This window comes from Bombina bombina, chromosome 3 (assembly GCF_027579735.1).
Source record: "Bombina bombina isolate aBomBom1 chromosome 3, aBomBom1.pri, whole genome shotgun sequence".
Classification (NCBI taxonomy): Eukaryota; Metazoa; Chordata; class Amphibia; order Anura; family Bombinatoridae; genus Bombina; species Bombina bombina.
In genome coordinates, this window is record NC_069501.1 from 1,168,540,636 (window position 1) to 1,168,564,565 (window position 23,930).

The 23,930-nt window shown below is 37.8% G+C and overlaps 1 protein-coding gene across 1 annotated transcript in view; it reads left to right on the top strand.

The window, feature by feature from the left end:
• Positions 1–23,930, top strand: part of TRPC6 (transient receptor potential cation channel subfamily C member 6) — a 599,576-nt gene that overhangs the window by 306,833 nt on the left and 268,813 nt on the right. The window contains exon 2 of the mRNA XM_053708587.1: positions 17,311–18,085. Within this exon, the coding sequence (XP_053564562.1) occupies positions 17,311–18,085 (775 nt within the window). The remainder of the gene's footprint in view (positions 1–17,310; positions 18,086–23,930) is intronic.

Genomic DNA, 23,930 nt, shown 5'->3' on the forward strand with positions numbered 1-23,930 from the left:
ACCGGCAAACATCTTCTCCAAGCGGCATCTTCGATCTTCTTCCATCCGGTGCGGAGCGGGTCCATCTTGAAGCAGGCGACGCGGATCCATCCTCTTCTTCCGTTGTCTCCCGACTAATGACGGTTCCTTTAAGGGACGTCATCCAAGATGGCGTCCCTCGAATTCCGATTGGCTGATAGGATTCTATCAGCCAATCGGAATTAAGGTAGGAATTTTCTGATTGGCTGATGGAATCAGCCAATCAGAATCAAGTTCAATCCGATTGGCTGATCCAATCAGCCAATCAGATTGAGCTCGCATTCTATTGGCTGTTCCGATCAGCCAATAGAATGCGAGCTCAATCTGATTGGCTGATTGGATCAGCCAATCGGATTGAACTAGATTCTGATTGGCTGATTCCATCAGCCAATCAGAAAATTCCTACCTTAATTCCGATTGGCTGATAGAATCCTATCAGCCAATCGGAATTCGAGGGACGCCATCTTGGATGACATCCCTTAAAGGAACAGTCATTCGTCGTTCAGTCGTCGGTCCGGATGGATGTTCCGCGCTGGAGGTCTTCAGGATCCTGCCGCTTCGCTCCGGATGGAAGACCATAGAAGATGCCGCCTGGATGATGACTTCAATCGGATGGAAGATCCTCTTCTGCCCCGCTTGGATGAAGACTTTGACCGGATCATAGACCTCTTCAGCCCCCCGCTTGGGCTTGGATCAGGACATCGGAGGAGCTCTTCAGGACGGATCGGTGAACCTGGATGGTGAAGACAAGGTAGGAAGATCTTCAGGGGCTTAGTGTTAGGTTTATTTAAGGGGGGTTTGGGTTAGATTAGGGGTATGTGGGTGGTGGGTTGTAATGTTGGGGGGGGGGGTATTGTATTTATTCTTTTACAGGCAAAAGAGCTGAAATTCTTGGGGCATGCCCCGCAAAGGGCCCTGTTCAGGGCTGGTAAGGTAAAAGAGCTTGTAACTTTTTTAATTTAGAATAGGGTAGGGAATTTTTTATTTTGGGGGGCTTTGTTATTTTATTAGGGGGCTTAGAGTAGGTGTAATTAGTTTAAAATTGTTGTAATATTTTTCTTATGTTTGTAAATATTTTTTTATTTTTTGTAACTTAGTTCTTTTTTATTTTTTGTACTTTAGCTAGTTTATTTAATTGTATTTATTTGTAGGAATTGTGTTTAATTAATTTATTGATAGTGTAGTGTTAGGTTAATTGTAGGTAATTGTAGGTAGTTTATTTAATTATTTTATTGATAGGGTAGTGTTAGGTTTAATTATATCTTAGGTTAGGATTTATTTTACAGGTAAATTAGTTATTATTTTAACTAGGTAACTATTAAATACTTCTTAACTATTTAATAGCTATTGTACCTGGTTAAAATAATTACAAAGTTGCCTGTAAAATAAATATTAATCCTAAAATAGCTATAATATAATTATAATTTATGTTGTAGCTATATTAGGATTTATTTTACAGGTAAGTATTTAGCTTTAAATAGGAATCATTTATTTAATAAGAGTTAATTTATTTCGTTAGATGTAAATTATATTTAAGTTAGGGGGGTGTTAGTGTTAGGGTTAGACTTAGCTTTAGGGGTTCATCAATTTATTAGAATAGCGGTGAGCTCCGCTCGGCAGATTAGGGGTTAATAATTGAAGTTAGGTGTCGGCGATGTTAGGGAGGGCAGATTAGGGGGTTAATACTATTTATTATAGGGTTAGTGAGGCGGGTTAGTGGTTAATAACTTTATTATAGTAGCGCTCAGGTCCGCTCGGCAGATTAGGGGTTAATAAGTGTAGGCAGGTGTCGGCGACGTTGAGGGGGGCAGATTAGGGGTTAATAAATATAATATAGGGGTCGGCGGTGTTAGGGGTAGCAGATTAGGGGTACATAGGGATAACGTAGGTGGCGGCGCTTTGCGGTCGGAAGATTAGGGGTTAATTATTTTAAGTAGCTGGCGGCGACGTTGTGGGGGGCAGGTTAGGGGTTAATAAATGTAATACAGGGGTCGGCGGTGTTAGGGGCAGCAGATTAGGGGTACAGAAGTATAACGTAGGTGGCGGTCGGCAGATTAGGGGTTAAAAATTTTAATCGAGTGTCGGCGATGTGGGGGGAGCTCGGTTTAGGGGTACATAGGTAGTTTATGGGTGTTAGTGTACTTTAGGGTACAGTAGTTAAGAGCTTTATGAACCGGCGTTTGCCAGAAAGTTCTTAACTCCTGCTATTTTCAGGCGGCTGGAGTTTTGTCGTTAGAGCTCTAACGCTCACTTCAGAAACGACTCTAAATACCGGCGTTAGAAAGATCCCATTGAAAACATAGGCTACGCAAATGGCGTAGGGGGATCTGCGGTATGGAAAAGTCGCGGCTGTAAAGTGAGCGTTAGACCCTTTAATCACTGACTCCAAATACCAGCGGGGGCGGCCAAAACCAGCGTTAGGAGCCTCTAACGCTGGTTTTGACGGCTACCGCCGAACTCCAAATCTAGGCCTTGGTGTTCTTAGTTTAACACAAAACATAGGTAGGCTCATATGCTAATTTCTAAGCCCCTGAAGTTGACCTCTTATCTGAATGCATTTTACCATTTTTCACAGCATTAGTTCATGTGTTTCATATAAATAACATTATGCTCATGCACGTGGAGTTATTTAAGAGTCAGCACTAATTGCCTGAAATGCAAGTCTGTAAAAAGAACTGAAATAAGGGGGCAGTCTGCAGAAACTTAGATACATGGTAATCAAACAGGTAAAATTTATATTTTTATAACAGTGTTGGCTATGCAAAACTGGGGAATGGTAAATAATATATCTATCATTTTAAGAAATAACATTTTTAGCATTTACTATCCCTTTAAACTCATCTTTATCATGTAAATGAAACACTATTTAAACATGTTTATTTTTTATTTTTTTTAATTCAGTTTTTTATTGAGATTTTTGGCAAATACAATAAAAGACTATCGTCCATTTACAATAACAGAGAGTATACAGTATGCAGGTTGATATGGTACATATTAAGCTATACAACAGGTTTGTGAGCTTATGTTTTATACACCTATAATGACTCCTTTGAAGGTAATAGTGAATATATTGGTGAATAAGCACCCGACAAGAATCCCTCTGTAAATGACAATCAATGACTGTGCATTAAAATGTGGGAAAGCATTTTTAATTATAGGATTGCTAAGGACGTATCTATTGATCAACCAATAAATAAGTAAAGTAGACTGGGCTTAATGAAATCTTGTTTTTAATAGGGTTAACACTTAGTATGTAATAGTAAATAAAGAAAAATACAAAAAAATTGGGGGGAAATCATCAGACAAGAGCTACTTGAAACTTAAGGGGGAGGGGGCGTGTTCAGGGGATTTTAATGATATTATTACTATGGGGCATATTAACAAACAAGTTTCTCTTGGGGTCAGTATGAAATGTATAAATAGAGGGCCAACAAATATCTCAGAAATTCCCCGTGAGTAACCTTAGATTACAGAGGTTATACAGAACCACAATCTATTATCCAAAATAGTAGTCCCATATCATCAATATGTAGTAATATGAGTTATTGAAAAGCAACGTCCCAAGCACCCGGCAGCTGTATTTAGGCAAATGTAAAAAAAAGGACAAGACTCAGGCTTACTTGTTTGTGCTCGTATATTTCATTCAAAAGTTTGGCAAAAGTACAGGTAACAGACTGGCAACAGCATGTGGGTCAAACGCGTTTCATATGGATAATATTAACTTCATCAGTGACCATACCTGATTTCCCATAATGCCTGTTAATTTAAAGGAGTTTGAAAAACACACCCTTCCTAATTCTACCAATTAAATCTGTTTAACATCAATATGGGCGTGCATATGGGGGATGTGTAGTAAAAATGTGAACACAAAAGAAATAACAAAATTAACTCCTTCTTATCCTAGAACTCAAAATGTTTTATATACACTTAACTCCTAATATTTAATCATAAAAGTGAATTGCTCAAATATAATCATATAATCAAAACATATTATAATCATATAATCAAAACATAATATTGGTAAATTTATGCTGAGTTTTTAAAATACCCAACAAAAACAAATGTTTGATTAGATCAATTCTTGATAACTTATTAATTTTTTAATGGGTGTCAACAAACAATTTGACATCCCACTCAGAATTTAAACCTGCTGGCATCCTGGTATCCAGCTGAAATATCCAGAATATTTCTCTTTTACTAAGAGTCATAGCTCTATTTCCACCTCTTGGATGTCTGGAAATCAGCTGGATACCCTGGAATGTCAGCAGGGAACTGTCAGAGTTGTGTTCCTTTTTAAAATGCAGAGAGATGGGCGTAGTTGATTCAGGGTCCTTAATTGAACGTAAATGTTCTAGGACCCTATCTTTTAAGGCCCTTGTCATTTGACCTACATATTGCTTATAGCACCCCCTGCAGGTCAAAAGGTATATGACATAACATGAATTTCACGTTATGTGTTCCTGTATCTTAAATTCTTTATTATTAAAAGAAGATACAAAATTTGTTCCAAGTGTGGCATAGGAGCACGATTTACATCTCCTACTACCACATTTGAAAAAAACAGGTTTAATGGACAACCAATTAGTGCTTTTGATCCCTGGCAACATTGAAGGTGACAAAATGTTGCCAAGAGTCTTAGCTTTACGTGAAACAAAATGAATCCCTTCTTTCAGTACAGGTTGTAGGGCTTCATCAGTTTCCAGAATTGGAAGCGCTTTACGAATAATGTTACAAATTGTACCATATTCTTCACTGTAGGTAGTTATAAATTTCGGTTTTAAAAGCCTTTTTGTGTCTTTTGGTCTCCTTGTATAAAACAAGGTAGACCTGTCAATCTTGTCAATCTCCTCTTTTGTTGTCATTAATGTTTCTCTACAATAGCCTCTCTCAACTAATCTGTTAGTTAAATCTTCTGAGTGTTTATTGTAAACCTGAATTTTAGTACAATTCCTTTTGACCCTAATGTACTGGCTTTTGGGTATTGATTTAATGATATGTTTTGGGTGACAAGATTGAGCATTTAGTATGGTGTTTCCCGCTGTATCTTTGCGGAATAATTCCACATCAATGCTCGAATCAGCCACATTAGACACTAGTCTGATGTCCAAAAAGGACATTGAAGTTTTACTCATATCCATGGTAAATTTCAAGTTCATTGAATTATCATGAAGATATTCTAAAAATGTTTCAATCAAATCTTCAGGAACTTTCCAGATTAATAACATGTCGTCAATAAAGCAACCGAAAAATGCAATATGTTCTCTGTAGGGGTTTCCATCTCCATAGACGTGGGACAGCTCCCACCAACCCATATACAGGTTGGCGTAGGAGGGGGCAAACTTTGCCCCCATAGCCGTCCCACGCCCCTGGAGATAGAAACCACCCTCAAAAAGAAAAAAATTATGTTTCAACAAATAGCCCACAGAGTTGATAATAAACCGTTTCAGAGGCTCATCATATTGAGAATATGTTTTGAGAAAAAATTCAATGGCTTGTTTACCCTGATCATGTGGGATGCAAGTATATAACGAAACCACATCAATGGTCACAAAAATGTATGTTTCTTTCCATACAATATGTTCCATTCGTGTGACAACATCAGTGGTGTCCTTTATATAGCTCATCAGATTTAAGACTAACGGTTGTAAATAACCATCAATCAATTCAGATAATGGCTCATTTAAAGAGCCTATTCCAGCCACAATAGGTCTACCGGGTGGGTTATACCTGTCCTTGTGGACCTTAGGCAAATAATGAAAAATGGCTGTTATAGGATGTTCAGTGAATAGAAAATCAAAATTTGACTCAGTTATCAAACCTTCATGTAATGCCTCATTTAAAATAATTTTTAATTCTGATTTGTAGAAATGTACTGGGTTAAACTTCAACCTTTTCAACCACTTTACCACCTTTATCAGAATTACGAATAACAGATAACAAAGAGGTGATTATTCGTAATTCTGATAAAGGTGGTAAAGTGGTTGTTTTGAATCATAATGATTATGTTAAAGAAGCTTATAAACAACTTTTGGATGAATCAGTGTATGAAAGGTTGAAGTTTAACCCAGTCTGTTACCTGTACTTTTGCCAAACTTTTGAATGAAATATACGAGCACAAACAAGTAAGCCTGAGTCTTGTCCTTTTTTTACATTTGCCTAAATACAGCTGCCGGATGCTTGGGACGTTGCTTTTCTATTTGTTTTTAAAGAGGTGGTGGATCGCTTTACACTTAGCACCGGCACAGCTGTTCACTTCGAGGCACGTCATCGTGACGTCAAAGAGGGGGTGTGCCGCCTACGTGAAGCACGCAACACAGTAAACGGCCACACACAGTGAGAGTCTGAGCGCTCCCTGGATGCTACAAGTAATATGAGTGATTGCCTGTAGAATAAACGTTTAGTTAAGGATAGGCGCTAAAACATATGAGATTACATAATAGAGACATAAACTGAGAATACTTATATAACACTTAAGTGTTGTAGAACATGTGGGCTTAGTTCTAGTTCTCAGCTAGACTAGTACTAGAGACGGGAGAATTCTTTTTTTTTTAATAATTAGATTTTTATTGGTTTTGACAACAAATAATCATTGTAACAGAAAAGAAGAAATCACAGAAGTGCAATCCACACATACATAATCAAAAAGTTCACAGCATTTGATCTGTTATCATAACACTAGCCAAAGGTTCTAAGTAACTGACACCTGTTATGTAAGCTTTTGAAAATTGAACTGTCCAACTGTTGTGGACTTAAATAAAGTCCTTTATTGTCAATATTTGCTCTCGGTAGGTGTTGTTCTTGCCTTTGTCCAGGGATACTGATAGATGTGGAGCTGTTACTAAGGATTGCAGATACATAGCTCTGATCCTAAGATCATTTCTTAGTTGAACCATAAAAAAAAAAGTATGAAGAGAAAATATAGGGGAGGAGGGGGGACAGGGGAGAGAGTGGTATCTGACAGAGACATCCCTAGTTTGTAGTTTGCTATTGGGGTAAAGTATGTTTAGTACTGTGTTCATAGTTTCTCTGTTCCAGCAGTGTACTTATCATGTGGGGGCCTTTTGTGTTGTGATAGAATCCCAGTAGAATCGGACGTCTGCGTAGAATGCAGATTTACCTCTTTTAAAGTAGCCATACTCCTCACATGAGAGCATCTTGTCAGTGTTTTGTAACCAGTTATTACGTGTAGGTATTAAGGTGGACTTCCAATGTAGGGCAATCAGCGCTTTGGCGCTATTGAGTCCTATTCGCATCAATGTCTTTCTTATTTTACATTGGAGTGGGGGGGTCTCGTTTAGGAGGATCAATTTCGGGTTCAAGGAGAAGTCTGCCTCCGCTAGTTTCCCCAATATAGACTCTATTTCCTTCCAATATGAGCGAAGTTTGGGGCATAACCACCACATATGTAGTGTGGTGCCTCGTTCATTACAGCCTCTCCAACACGAGGGTGAGGAGGCAGGGTATATGTTGCTTAGTCTGGCTGGTGTTAAGTACCAGCGCATAAGTACTTTGTAATTGAGTTCAATAACTTTAGGTGAGGTGGAAGAGGTGCGTGTATTCTTATAAATTTGTAGCCATTGTTTACTATCCATCGCTATGTCTAATTCTCTGTGCCACTGAGCTGTATATGGAGGGAGTGGAGGGGATTGTGCATTTTGGAGCATACCTTTAGCAAGTGATAATGTACCTCTAGTAGTGTGCTCCGTTAAGCACGTTTGTTCAAATAGGGTCGGTAATCTAGTGAGGTCTTCTTTATTTGGGGTATTTTGTATACAGTGTCGTAACTGTGCATATTTAAGCCATGAGGCAAAAGAGCCAAATAGAATTGGTGAGAGTTCCTCCCTGGGTTTTAGTTTGCCTTGTGTAAGCAGGAGTGCCATAGGGACGGAGTCTAGCAGTTCAGTAATTGGTGTGTCTTTTTTCCTGTTTTCGTATCCTCCCATCAGTTCTACATTGGGGAAAATCGGATTGAGAGGGGAGCCCTGGGTAGACAGGGCCGGTGTAGAGTTAATTAAGTGATCCCATGTGTTAAATATGTGCCGGTAAAGTGTAGATGCTTGGCAAGCAGGGGTGCGTCTAGCTTTAGGGAGCCAGCATAGGGGGCCTGCGTTGGGGGATTTAAGCAGCTGGGAATCGATCGCCACCCATGCCTTAGAGTCCCTTCTACAGTGCCAATCCAAGATTCTCTGCAATACTGATGCATGATAATATAAGTTTATCTCTGGTAAGCCTAGTCCTCCATTTTGGAGGGATCTATACATTGTTCCTCGAGCTATCCTTGGGCGTAATCCTCCCCACACAAAAGCATTTATGGCTTTTTGAAGTTGTTGTATGAATGTTTTCGGGAGTGCGATTGGCATTGCTTGTAATATATATAGAATTTTAGGGAGTATTGTCATTTTGATTGATTGTATCCTGCCCCACCACGACAGGGGTTTTTCCTTCCAGGAAGTTAGTGAATGTTGTGTAGAGTGTAGGAGGGGTCGGTAGTTTAGGGCAAACCATTTTGTGGGATTGGAGGATAGTATTATGCCTAAATATTTTAAATGTGAATTTTGTATTTTAAATGGGCATGATGGAATGAAGGCTGCAAAGGTATTGGCGGTCATGGAGATATTTAGGAGTTCTGATTTGGAATAATTTATGTGAAAATGCGAGAATTTACTGAAATTATCGAATTCTAGGGTCAGATTGGGCAGTGATATGTCAGGAAGAGTCAGGGTGGTCAACACGTCATCTGCGAACATAGCTAGCTTATGGGAGTCTGGGCCAATGGTGATACCGTGTATATCTGGGTTTCTTCTGATATGACAAGCTAAGATCTCCATCGTGAGGACAAAGAGAATGGGTTATAGTGGGCAGCCCTGTCTGGTTCCATTATTTATATTAAAACTGTGTGATAGAACGCCATTTGCGCGAACCCTTGCAGATGGGCCATTATATAGATGAAATATTCTTTTAATCATTAGTTCCCCAAACCCGAAGTGTTTTAATGTACTATGTAAAAAAGGCCAGTTCAGCCTATCAAAAGCCTTTTCCGCATCAGTGGAGACAAGGACGGCAGGGATTTGGTTAGTTTTAGCGTATTCCACTAAGTGGAGAATTCGAATCGTGTTGTCTCTGGCCTCCCTGAGCGGAACAAAGCCGGCTTGGTCCACATGCACCAGGGTTGGAAGTATTTTACTAATCCGGTTTTCCAGTATCTTGGCGAATATTTTTATATACCCATTTAATAGGGAGATTGGGCGATAGTTACTTGGTTCTGTGGGGACTTTGCCTGGTTTAGGGATGACCGATATGTGTGCTTCCAGGAGGTTAAGGGAGAGCAGTTCATCTTTATCTAGTGAATTGAAAAGATTGGTAAGGTGGGGGGCCAAAATGGATTGGAACTGTTTATAGTATGAGGCCGTTAGGCCATCTGGGCCGGGGCTTTTACATAATGGTATACTATTTATGGCTGCTATAACCTCCTGGGAGGATATGGGGTCTTCCATTTGTTTCGAGATGTGGTCAGGAAGGGTTGGAATATTGGCTTTTTGTATGTAAGAATCTATTGCCTCGTGATCTGAGGAGCATGGGGTCACAGGGATGTTGTACAAGTTTTTGTAGTAATCTCTAAAGACATTGGCGATTGTATTACTGTCATGGGTGTACTCCCTGGTGTGGTTGGTTGTGACAATTTATGGATAAATTGGGTATTTGTGCGTGTTTTAAGGGTTCTAGCCAATAGTGGACCCGCCTTATTGCCTTCTATGAAATATAGTTTGTTCAGATATATTGCCTTTCTCTGCGCCTCTCTATTGAGCAATTCATTTAATTCGTGTCTGGTCTTTGTTAATTGAGTTATATATTGCTCACTAGTTGGGGTTTGCATATGTAGCTTCTCTATATCTCGGAGTTGGTGAATTAGCATGGTATATTTTTCGTTGTATTTTCTCCTCATTATAGATTTCTGTTTCAGGAATTCCCCTCTAATTACTGCTTTGTGTGCTTCCCAGACTAGAGCAGGAGATGTATCTGAGATTGTATTGTGCATGAAGTAGTCTTTGAGCGAGCGCGTAATTTTATCTTTAATTAGTGGTTGTAGTAACAGTGTTTCATCTAGGCGCCAATGGGGGTCAGTAAGAGGTTTGTCTGATAGGGTCAAGGACAGCGTTACCATCGAGTGGTCAGACCATGAGGTCAGCAAAATTTCCGAAAGCTTAATTAGGGGCAGACTTCTCTGGTCTATGAATATGTGATCTATTCTGGAATATGACTTTTGGGGATTGGAGTAAAAAGTATAGGTCTTCTGTGTGGGGTGCTGGATTCTCCAGGTATCTAAGAGCGTTGCATTGCGAAGGGCCCTTGAAATGGCATTTAAAGAGCTCCTGGGCATTGAGCTTTTTTTGTTAGAGCAATCCAGAGGTGGCTCCAAAGCTACATTGCTGTCTCCTGCTAGAATCAGGGTACCCTGTGCCACCTCTAGTAGTGTTTTGATCAACTTTTTAAAGAAACGGCCTGGCCTGAGTTTGGTGCATAATATGTTGCAAAAGTGATTTGGCGATTGTAAAGTGTGCCCACTAGGATCAAAAACCGTCCTTCATTGTCTATGTGCTGTTGGGTGAGTTGGAAAGGGATATTATGTCTAAATAGTATACCTACTCCGTTTCGCTTAGTAGGGGCTGAATTAAAGTATCCTATTGGGAACTGTTTAGAGGAACATTTCGGTGCCAAATGTTTGCAAAAATGGGTTTCTTGTAGGAAAAGCACTTCTCCTTTATGCTTGTGGAACCAGTTGAGGGCAATGGATTTTTTGGTGGGTGAATTTAGGCCTTTAACATTTTGGGAGATTAACAAAAGATCAGGGACTGCCATACGTGTTGTGTATAGTGGTGTCTGCGCAGTGTTGTTTGTGCAGTCTATAGGATGTTATATTCAATGTAGAAGGGGTCACCACTAGTTCAATGTTAGTGTTTACGGGTTGTGTGTTACAGTACCTGAACTTGGGTGCCTGTTGTTGGTACCTTTCAATTTCGTCTCTGTCGGATAAAGGGTAGGAGGGAAAAGAGATGTCAGATAGGGAGTAGCAATTTCCTCTAGTACGAGGATCCGCTAGAAGAAATAAAGAGTGTAAGTAAAACAAATAGAACATTAACAATAACATAGCATAACTAACAATATAACAACAATACTTAAAACAGTATTTCGAACAAGATGGGGGGATCATAGTAAGTAAGGGAAGTTACTATGATGGAGCGTTTCCATCTGTAGTTTGAGTATTATATAGGGGTGGCCTAGCTAGGTGGTAGATAGGGTTTGGCCAGTTAGCATCTATCTACTCTGATGCAACAATATAATTAACTATAGTTAGGTATAAAACATTTACTATACACGTTACCAGATATATCTAGGTTTCGGACATATTATTATTCCGGATAATAAACATGTGTAAGGGTAACCAGTCTCTTAGTTCTTTAATTTCAGGTTGGTCCTTCTTCTTGTTGGGTTATTTCCTGGCTCCCTTTGTTAGTTTTCCTGGAGACTCTTGTCCAGGCAAGTCTCTGCTGTTTTGGAGCCGCTGATGGTAGATTGTCTCCTGACAGTGGAGCAGGTGCAGAGTGTATAGATGGGAGTGGAATCTTCAGACTGTCACAGAATTGCTTTAAGTCGTCTGGATGACTATATGTGACAATCTGAGAATTGTGCAGCACTTTAATGCAGAAAGGGAAACCCCATCTGTAGGGTATTTTCAGATCTTGCAGGTGTGTAGTAAGGTATCTTGCCTCTCTGCGTTTGGAGAGTGTGATGGTACTTAGATCTGCATATACTTGTACTGTATCTCCTTCGAACAGGATTTGGCGGGTTTTCCGCGAGGCTGTCATTATTTTTTCCTTGTCTTTGAAGTTTTGAAACCGCATTATTATGTCTCTAGGTGGCTTGTCGTCTGGTGGTTTTGGGTGTAGTGCCCGATGGGCTCTGTCAAGAGGGATGTCTGAGATGTCTTCTTGTAAGATGAGTTGTAACATCTGTTGTAGGTGTTGCTGGATTTGAGAGGTTGTAACTTTCTCTGAGATGCCTCTTATTCTCAGATTCTGCCTTCTTCCTCTGTTGTCCAGGTCTTCGACTTGGTTTTGAAGCTGCTGTATCATATCATCATGCACTTGAAGAGTACGGTTCTGGAGTTCTGTAGCATTTGAAAACTGTTCCAAGTCCTCTTCTGTCTGTAGAACTCTATCCCCCAAGTCTGAGAGATCTTTCCTGACTTCAGATAGTCCTTCTTTTATAAGTTTCCCAACATGGGTGAAAAAGGATGCAAAATCTGCTTTAGTCGGTAAATTTTGTATGTCCGCTTTAGTGAGGAGAGTGGGAGAGTCCACGTCTGAAGTGTTTTGTTCAGTGTCTGGCGGATCAGTTGTAGCTGATATGGAGGATTCTAGAACTTTGAAAAAATTGTCCATTTTTGTATTGGATGGTGCAAGACTTTTAACGTTTTTATCTGGCCTAGATGTGCGTCTAGATGCCATTTCCGGCTTTGCAATGATGGTGTGACTGGATAGCTGCAATCTCTAATCTTTAATCTAGCTTGGTCGCTTTGAAGTGCAAAAGTTGTACAATGTGATCCAGTTCAGTATAGAGAGGTATAGAAAATAAACACTGTCCCCTTTAGGTGCTGTGTAAGACTATTTCTTTACCAATTGTATGCTGCCAATCTGTGTTAATCTGTATGAGTACAACTATAGGTGAGGTGGCTTGTAGACTTTTAAGATTGTGTACTTCAGTAGATCAGTGTCGTTTTAAGCTGTTTACTGCGGTTTCTGATCGGGGCTGTTCACATGATTAAAGGTAGAGCATCATAAGCATATATATCTCTGCACGACATTGTGAATGGTTTCTAAAGGGCTGTAGTAGCGGGAAGGGTAATGTTTCTGCCCCAGTAATTAATGATAGTCTGTCCGGTAAGGCTGAAGTAAGTTACGATATTAGTTTTATAGTAAGGCCTCTTCCTTGCGTTAAATTGTGCTGGCGTCAGGATTATAGGTTGTGTACCTCGGAGGGGGCTTACGATAGATTTATGTGTGGTCGCTGGAGCTTTAAGTGTCTCACTCTTACCCTCTGTAGCGATGGCGTGTGTATTGGTCTCTCACTGTGGCGTGGTGCGCACTTAGGCCTGTTGTGCTCTGTAATCTAGTTTCATCGCCAACCACTTCAGTTTAGTGATCTGGGCATTTCATTTGATGCTCTTGTATTTCGCCTGATGTTTGGTTGTCCTTTTCAGCTTTATAGTGGCCTGGATGTCCCCTTAAAGTGCCTCGGAAAGAGCTCCCTTAACCGGAGCTAAAAATCATGCGGCCATCACAGACGCTGGCCGGCTCCGCCCCCCGAGACGGGAGAATTCTTAATAGTTATCTGTTGGTCTCTTCTAAACTACTAATATGGTAATTTTGGTTCGCTAGTAAGGTAAGAGGTGAAAATTTTATAGGCACTGAGTATAATAAACGCCTCCTAAATATGCGCTACTATTGGTCTCCAATAACTTTTGGGCCATGACATACTATACGGACCTTGAAACCACAATGGTAAAATTGGCTATAAGCAGGCTCATTGAATCCAACCATTGGAAATGAGACTTTTTGTGTAGCATACTAACTCTGAGTAACATGCATGTGTCATAATAACTAAATATCTGAAGGATACAGTATTGAACACAGACATTTTAGTATATACATACAGGTATCATAATAGCTGAATAATAAGAGGAAGAATAATTAAACATAAGCATATTTGATGGAGTACAATATACATGTACCACAAGAACTAGATATCTAGAATGGATAACATGAAACAGTAACCTATCAGCTTAGTATAATATACATGTGCCATAGAAATTAAGTATCTAGAGGAGGTAGAATAGGACTCAGGAACCTATAGGCTGGCTGATGATATAAATGACCCCTTATGAACCTCTGATATAAGTAGGGTATAAAACCTCTAATAAATACAAAATCAGAAGAGTAAGTATAACTTATGATTCTGCAAAATAGGAGGATCTGTCAAATAATTTAAGCAACCCATGAAGTATGACTGCATGGCAAAGTAACATCAAGTAGAAATATGAAACAACATAACCAAATAGTTGGGTGTATGTGCCAGATATATAAGCTATTTTCTAGACAGGCTATAGTAAACTTGGACCAGCTAGAATTCAATAATATTATGTAGGCTATAATGCAGTGAGAGTGTAATCAGGGTCTTATGTTCATTTAAATATATATTTTTACTTGCTATGTAATGGAACTCCCATATAGCTTTAATTGTAGAAATAAGTAGTGGGTAGTAAGGGTATCTATGAAGGCTCCGCAATTTTCAGTTGTGTGGTGTACAGAAAAAACTTGCAGTCCATGAGAAATGAAGATTAAAAAAAAAAGAAAGAAAAATAGAAATATCATACTAGGTTCAATTATACAATGCTCCCACTGGAGCTATATACAGATTTAAGGAACATCTATTATAAATGGAAATATTGCCACATGACCCATCCGGTATGGAGAGAGGGTATACAGATAATTTGAAATTAAATCAGAACAGTAAGTGAGAGCTGAAGTAGCAAATGCTAATGTGAGTTTGGGTGATAAAGTGAGATACATTCTGAACAAACATATATCCCAATAACGTTACAGCTATAATTACGACAAAATATAAAACTGTTAATTTGCTTATACATACAAAAATAAAGCAAGAACTGGAGCCAGATATCTAAACCTTGTTAACATGAGATATACTAGCATTAATTATGAGACTGGAGAGAGTCTGGAGGTAGATTCTGGTCACCCTACACCAGATGCAGCGAACTGGGTGATAGCTTGTGAGTAGTGAGATTGGTATAGAGTCATGTATGCAAGGGACCGCCACTGGATAATTGCGATCATTTGGCAGGGATCGCCATAGCTACAAGGATCCAGTGTGACAACTGTCTCAGGATCTATAGTCCTCTCTCTCTCTGCGACGCCATCAACAAGAAGTCAACACTCCCTGTATTAATATTAATACTGCCATGTATCAGGAGGCCGGCCGCACCATCCTGAGTTTCGGCCAAGGAGGGCTCAGTGCTGCTGCATAGCAATCCCATGGCTAGCTGCATAGTGGAGATTACCTGGTTCCCTTTTAGGTGAGGAAAAATTCAGTTCCCTTTCGCTTCTCTTAGGCTGGGTCAAATAGCTTTCACTTAGAACTGCCGTGTGAAGAGGGAAATTTATAGCGCTTTGTGATTTCCTTTTCTGCAAAAAATCGTCCCCCTTCTCCGCAATCTTTAGTGTACTGACGTCTCCTTGAGCGCATGGATCTCTAATCATAAGCGCGAGTTCAGCATAATTGTTTTGCATCTGCAAATCAAACTTTGAAAGAAGCGCATGTATCTCCTCCATGGTCAGGACAGAAGGTTTAGTTAGGGTCGACTTTAGAGTTCCTGCAGATTACTAGCTGTACTAACCCGGGTTACCGGGGAGGGTGATGAGAGCTGCAGCGCAGATTCCCACCGGGCTAAATCAAATCCCTAAGAATGCAGAGAGAATAAACAGCATGCCAGAGTCACCACACTATAAGGCCACCAGGCTGCCAATTTTGAAGAAAAATGATAGATATTTGCGCAGATATTTGATTGGTTAGTATCATAACTTAGGGAGCTTCATGTATTGCGACTAATCATGGCCGCCTCTTAGCCACGCCCCACCAACATGTTTATTTTTAAACTAAAAGGTAGTGCATGCTTATGCATAAACTGAACTAGTTTTATTAAAGTAAGATAATATGTCCCACAAACAAAAAATGAAAAGTGACCAACATAGAAACATGATTAAAAAAAACTTGTAATGCATTTTAGATTCCCCATTTTAGATATAACAAAGAATTACTTCAGTATCACTTCATGTAATAGGAAATCTTCCAATGCAAATAAAAAATGTCCATAGTCTGTAAATGCTCATTGAACTCACATATTTCACAAAACTTTTATACCGTTTGTCTTAAATGTTGAAATATTATAGCTATATCTGTGACGGCATATTTATTATAAAATGTATTTATTCTCTTGGTATCCTTTGTTGAAGAAGCATCAATGCACTACAGGGAGATGGCTGAACATATTGGGTTAGCCAATGACAAGAGGCATATATGTGCAGATAGCTCCCATTAGTGCATTGCTACACTTGAGCCTACCTAGGTAAATAGGTATGCCTTCCAACCAAGGATAGCTAAAGAACAAAGCAAATTAGATAGCAGAAGTAAATTGGAAAGTTGTTTAAAGATGTATACACTATATCATAAAATTTTAATGTAATGTTACTATCCCTTTAACTGTAAATAGAAAAGGCACTTTATGGCTTTAGCATAATTTATTAAGAGTTTGCTATGTAAGATATCTGCTTTCTTTACATAAATCTAAGATTGACTTATTTTGAACAACCTGGGGGTCAATTTAAGAGCTTAAATGTGTTGATTGATATGTAAATACAGGATATATATGCCTGAGGGTGCTGTATTACTTATTTTAGTGAAACATTTTGTGGTTATCCAGATTAAATCACTTTAAAGGGATAGTAAAATCCAAATTAAACTTTCATGATTCAGATAGGGAATATAGTTCTAAACAACTTTCTAATTTACTTTTATCATCAAATTTGCTTTGTTGTCTTTGCATTCATATTTGAAAGCTTATATGCTTATTTTTAAGCCCTGGAATGCCGCCTATTATCTGAATACATTTGACAGTTTTTCACAGCTAGAGGGTATTAGTTCATATGCTTCATATAAATAACATTGTGCTCTTGCACGAGTTAATTAAGAGTCAGCACTAATTGCCTGAAATGCCAGTCTGTCAAAAGATCTGAGATAGGGAGGCAGTCTACAGAGGCTTAGATACAAGGTAATTACATAGTTAAAAAGTATATTAATATAACAGTGTTGGTTATGCAAAACTGGGGAATGGTAAATAATGGGATTATCTATCTTTTTAAACAATAACATTTTTGGTGTTTACTATCCCTTTAAGAACCACTTATGATTTTTATCATCCACACTGCTTTTTATCCCTAAAGTTTACATTGCTTAGAAATTATGAATTATTTTGGTTAATAACTGCAAAACCAGTGTTACATTTTAAAATATGTTTACTGCTTACCAACAGTTTTATACTTTCTAAACAATTATTTTATTAATATTTTTAAATAATAATTCCCTTTTAAAGTTATAGAATATTATTTTTGTTTACTCAATCAAAAAAAAAAAATACTGATTCTTTTTTTGTTTTCAACATAGACGAAGCACTGAAACTAGACTGTCCCATCGACGGCAAACAATACTTAGAGAAAAGGGCAGAAGACAAGCTAATCGAGGACCAGCCTATATGTTCAGTGACCGTTCTACAAGTCTTACAGCTGATGAAGAACGATTTCTGGATGCGGCAGAGTATGGGAATATCCCAGTAGTTCGGAAAATGTTGGAGGAGTGTCATTCGTTAAATGTTAACTGTGTGGATTACATGGGTCAGAGTGCTTTACAGTTAGCGGTAGCCAATGAACACTTGGAAATTACAGAACTTTTGCTTATAAAGGAAAACTTAGCAAGAGTTGGTGATGCCTTACTTCTGGCAATCAGCAAAGGATATGTTCGGATAGTGGAAGCAATACTTGGTCATCCTTCATTTGCTGAAGGAAAACGACTCACAACGAGCCCCAGCCAATCAGAATTCCAGCATGATGATTTCTACGCATATGATGAAGACGGAACTAGATTTTCTCAAGATATTACACCAATTATTCTTGCTGCCCATTGTCAAGAGTATGAAATAGTTCACACACTGCTGAGAAAAGGAGCTCGCATTGAAAGACCTCATGACTACTTTTGTAAATGTGCAGAATGCAATGAAAAACAAAAAAATGACTCATTCAGCCATTCTAGATCTCGAATCAATGCTTACAAAGGACTTGCAAGCCCAGCATATCTTTCTTTATCCAGTGAAGATCCTGTTATGACGGCTTTGGAACTAAGTAATGAGTTGGCTGTTTTAGCAAATATTGAAAAAGAATTCAAGGTATGTGGGAAATTGTTTTTTATATTAGGGAAATGGAATGACTCATTTACTATCACTAATGTCGTTTTTGTTTAATTTGCGCTCATCTGAGAAGGTGGTAATTTACTGAGGGAAGTGAGCAAGGAAAATGCTTGAGCAGAAATACTAGCAGGAAACAACTAGCTACAGGTCTCACTTCCCTAGCCAATTCTGCATGATCAGTATCATTATGCTGTTAATAAACAGAAAATCTTTATTTTACATTGATAAACAGCAGTTATTAGTTATTGCATTATGCTGGTTTAGTGTGGGGTAATCATGTTCCTCTGCCATAAATAGTTGGTGTAAAATGAATTACAAGTTGCTAACCTGATGCACGCAAAAAGCCAAAGTTAGAGTATCGCAACAACATTAACGTATTCCCCCATAGAAGTCAATGGAGCAAAAAAAAAAACAACCTATTTGTGCTCAAACTCAATTGCATATTCTCAGGTGCGCTAACCCGACATGAAGATATTAATATTTTACATTCCAATGTTCTTCACATAGCAGAATATGTTCAATTTATTCATAAATACATATTTCTACATATATCTGATGATGTTTTGCACACAAATATTTTTATACACACACACACACACACACACATATATATATATATATATATATATATTACATATATAGGTATAGATATATATACTTAGAACATATTCTGCTATGAGCAGAACATTGGAATGTGTATAATGAATATTGCATAAATATGCTTTAACATTTTCATCTACTTGACTGCAAAGGGCTCTAATGTACTTTTATATATATATATATATATACTGTATATATATATATATATATATATATATATATTTATATGTTTATATGTGTGTATATGCCTGTAAATACATATATACACATATAAATACATATGTAGACACACACATATATATATATATATATATATATATATATATATATATATATATATATATATATATATATATATATATATATATATATATATTTAGACATGTATACGTATGTATCTCAATGTTAAAGTCCTTTGCCTGCCTTTTTTTTCTAACACCTGAGACCTCATATCTTTGAGCCCTTATAACTTTTTTGTGCAATATTTTTTTTTTTTTATAATTTTTATCAGATAGTGTTATTATGAGTGTAACTGTACTTTGCAATGTATTTAAGTGTTTTGTGACACTTTTTTGTTTCGCAAAACAGTTAACCAGAGGTCTGAAGTTGTGCTATTCAGACGCGTGTTTACTTCAATTGCGCTCCAGTGATCGTGTTTACTTTCACCTTGTAATACGAGCGCTACATCTGATGCGTGCAAACAGCCCCGATAGACCCGATATCGCTTTTGCGTAACTGTTAGCGCGCCACTCGTAAAATAGCTCAAAATAATTAATTATGCAATAGCTTGACATTATTTCCACTTTTTCTGTGGTTTACCTCTTAAATTTATGGGTTTTCCATTCTCTTAGAAGTGCAAACTGCAATATTTTGAAATCTGACCATGGTCGCGATATCCATCGAAAGTATAGTACACGCTAAAGGAATGTCGGCTGTGCTAAACACGCTCTGGTTATTCAGTTTTACCATGGACTTGTAACAGCAATTGGAAAGCTAATCCGAGCATGGTCAAACGATATTGATAGCGCATCCTGCACAATTAATAGCACTCCACTTGTGATCTGGGCCATTGTGCGCCTACAAGATGGGAAGACTTGCTGTATGCCCAGCAAAATATTAACTTAACCCTTTTGTGACTGGTATATAAAGTCTACATCGGAACAACTGTTCCGATGTAGACAAATTGAAATCACGCGATCGTGCAAACGATTGCAAGATTTCAATTATGGGATCGGGTCTGGGGGGGCGTCCCTATGATGCTAGGAACTCCCTCCAGACCGCGATCAAATCCTGCAAGCGCAGTAGGCTTCAGGACAGCCGTTGGCTATGACGTTGTATTCCGTCATAACGGCTTTAAAGCCCAGCGCCATTGTGAGGGAATACAACGACATAAGGGCGGCAAAAGGTTAAAGGGAAAAGTCAGAATTTTAGTTTCATGATTTAAATAGCGCAAGCAATACGTTACAGTTTACTTCTATACAAATATACCATTATTACATGCAATGCTGCAGTATAGTGCTCAAAACACTTGCACACTCATGAGCTTACCTATATATGCTCTCATGAAAAAGAGTTTCATAGAAAGTTTCAACTCTGGATGCAACAAGAAAGTAGTACATTTGATATTTACAATAAAATGTTTTTGGTTTTTTTGTTAAATGAAATGGTTCTAGGTTCCTTTACGTAGTTAAGAACCAACATGGTCTTAAAGCAAGGTGTTGGATAGCTTTTAACATCTTAAACTCATCTTAAAGGGTTAGAAATCTTTGTAAAATATTAAGAAAATAATTCATTATTATAATTATATAAATATAGGTTATTAAATCAACCTACTTTCTTACTGAAACAAAGCTTCTAAATATGTTTAATTTAAATTTTAATTTCTGTAAAATGAGCATTAAAGACCTCCCATAAAAATAGGCAGGGTTTATGTAAAATTATTTACGTGCCCCATCCAATAGGGACGCGGTTCTGCCCATTACATTTTAATATTCATAGCCAGGCTGGCTGAACAGGTAAATGTTCTAACTTCTATCAAAATAAGAAGTCCAATGTTTTGAAACATAAATTATTACAGCCTCCACGCTAGCCCAGCTTCCCCCAGCCCCACCGTCAGCCGTCAAACACTACAGAGATTCACGGTGACATTTTTATTTCCTGGCTAATCTCAGTGTATTCATGTAAAATTGTCAAATGTTTACCGCTACTCCTGAGCCACAGCAATGACAGGGTTAATGGGGATCCTGACATCTGTGCTGGACAATGTGACTCCTGACCCCCCCAGTGACAGGCTGTGATCCCACTGACCCCTCGGACACCAGTTACTGAAATCATGTGTGTTATTTAATAACAACCAGCTGCATGTGCAGTCACTTCCTGCAGTGCTCAAAATCACAAACATTATACAATTACACTACACGCTCCATAACACTGCACCTCCTTATAGCAGTATCTCCATATATACTATTAGACATTGGTGGGCGTGGCACACCAGAGCGCTCTCAGCGCTTAAGATTCACTGCTGGCTGAAGGTGATTGTTCTCACTTCTGACAAAATAAGAATTCCAATGTTTTGGAACATAAATTACTGCAGGAAGTGACTGCACATGCAGCTGGTTGTTATTAAATAACACACATGATTTCAGTAACTGGGGTCCGAGGGGTCAGTGGGATCACAGCCTGTCACTGGGGGGGTCAGGAGTCACATTGTCCAGCACAGATGTCAGGATCCCCATTAACCCTGTCATTGCTGTGGCTCAGGAGTAGCAGAAAACATTTGACAATTTTACATGAATACACTGAGATTAGCCAGGAAATAAAAATGTCACCGTGAATCTCTGTGGTGTTTGACGGCTGACGGTGGGGCTGGGGGAAGCTGGGCTAGCGTGGAGGCTGTAATAATTTATGTTCCAAAACATTGGACTTATTTTGATAGAAGTTAGAACAATCACCTTCAGCCAGCAGTGAATCTTCAGCGCTGAGAGCGCTCTGGTGCACCACGCCCACCAATGTCTACATCACAATCCAGATGTCCGCCCTGCTTTTTGATGACGTGCCACAGAAGAATAAACTGAGGGGAACCAAAATGCACATGCGTTACTTAGAAACTATGGTAAATGCGCATGTGGGCCACCATGATGTTTCTACATAGGTAGAACATCTTTATAGGGTATGCATAATGAGGAAAAATTGGGTTTGGCGAAATATGGAATTTGTATTAGAAATACCAAGAAAAGGACAGGAAACTTTTAATAGGTACTTATTGTAAATATTTATAATACTTAATGATGGTTTTTAAAAAAAAAAAAAAAAAAAAACAATTTGAGTTTACTATCCCTTTAAAGGGACATGGAACCCAAATTTTTTCTTTCATGATTTAGAAAGAGCGTGTGATTTTAAACAACTTTCTAATGTACTTATTCTTTGCTGAAAAGCATATCTAGAAATGCCCAGTAGCTGCTGATTGGTAGATGCACATAGATGCCTTGTGTGATTGGCTCACACATGTACATTGCTATTTCTTGAACAAAGAATCTCTAAAGAATGAAGCAAATGCAATAATATAAGTCAATTGGAATGTTATTTAAAATTGTATTCTCTACCTGAATCATGAAAGAAAATGTTTTGGTTTAGTGTCCCTTTAAGTAGCTTCACTGACCCTCAGTGAATACATTTTTAATGTTAGGGCTAAACCATTTATTTTGATTTGTTACAATGCGGTTTTACAGTTGTAACCACATTCTCTACTTTCACAGCTATTGCTATACTCGGTGCAATATGATATAGAGTGTCATTACTTGCTTGAGGAAAAAGCAAATAGACATTTCATATGATGTATTATTTTGTTATATGTGCTCACTTATGTCAGAGGCAAGAAAGCTATTGGCGTAAATCATGTCCAGAAATCTATAACTACACGGCTGCAACTTTTATTTTTAGCGGATTTGTAAATCTTTCCATTTGAAGCTGCTATAATGTAAACAACATTTGTATAAACATTACTTTAAATACGAGTAAATAATATATTTATATTTGCTAAATAATATATTTGCAACCTTTGGTATTTTCTGTAAAACTATTGTCTGAATAAAGAATGTTAATGTCCTACATTTTTCTTTCATTTCAAATAACCAAATATTTTTGCCGAGGTTACAAGTTGAGCACAACTGATGTCATTATCTGTGTTATTTATTGAAGTCAGATAGAACAGCCATGTTAAATAATGGGGTTCTTCAAGGTTTTAATATATATATATATATATATATATACACACAGGTATATATTTATTTATTTATTTATTTATATATATATATATATATATATATATATATATATATATATATATATATATATATATATGTTACAGGTAAAGTAAGAAATTTGGGTAATCCTAGGATTACCAGGGTAAAACGGACATTACCCTGGTGGCTGTGGGTAAAGCCGATGTACTGTAATTCCCCCAAGTTAACCTTGAGAAATGAACCCCCCCAGGCAGAGGCAAAAAAGATAGTGAAGATGGGTGAATTACAGTGCATGCTATATACAGTATGTTTGATGCAGTCACTCTACACTCTGAGGGGATTTATGATCATACATCGGGCTTTACCCATAACATATACAGTATATGTTTATGATCAATAAAAAATGTTAAAACATTGAGTTAAAGGGATTTCGTATGGCAAGGTGTTGGACTGGGAAGGGCTGTTAGGTGTATATGTATGTGCATGAATGTGTGTATACACAAACATTTATACATATACACACATATACATACATATACATATATACATACATGTACAAATCTACACACATGTACAAATCTAAACACATACATACATACATCTACACACATACAACCTTCCCAGTGATACAACTTGTCAAATATCATATCCCTTATGCCTTTAACTCAATGTTTTAACATTTTTATTAATAATAAACACTTATTTTAAATTATAGATAAATATACAGTATATATATATATATATATATATATATATTTATATATATATATATATATATATATATATATATATATATATATATATCTATATATATAGTATATTTATATATACACAGTATATATATTCAAATTAGTAGATTTTTTTCTGACAAATGTAAAAGTTAATAACATTTTCCTTCCTAATGTCTCATGTCACAAAATGCATATACACACATATGCTGTGAATCTTGCAGATGCTCAGTAGGAGCTGGTGCCTCAAAAAGT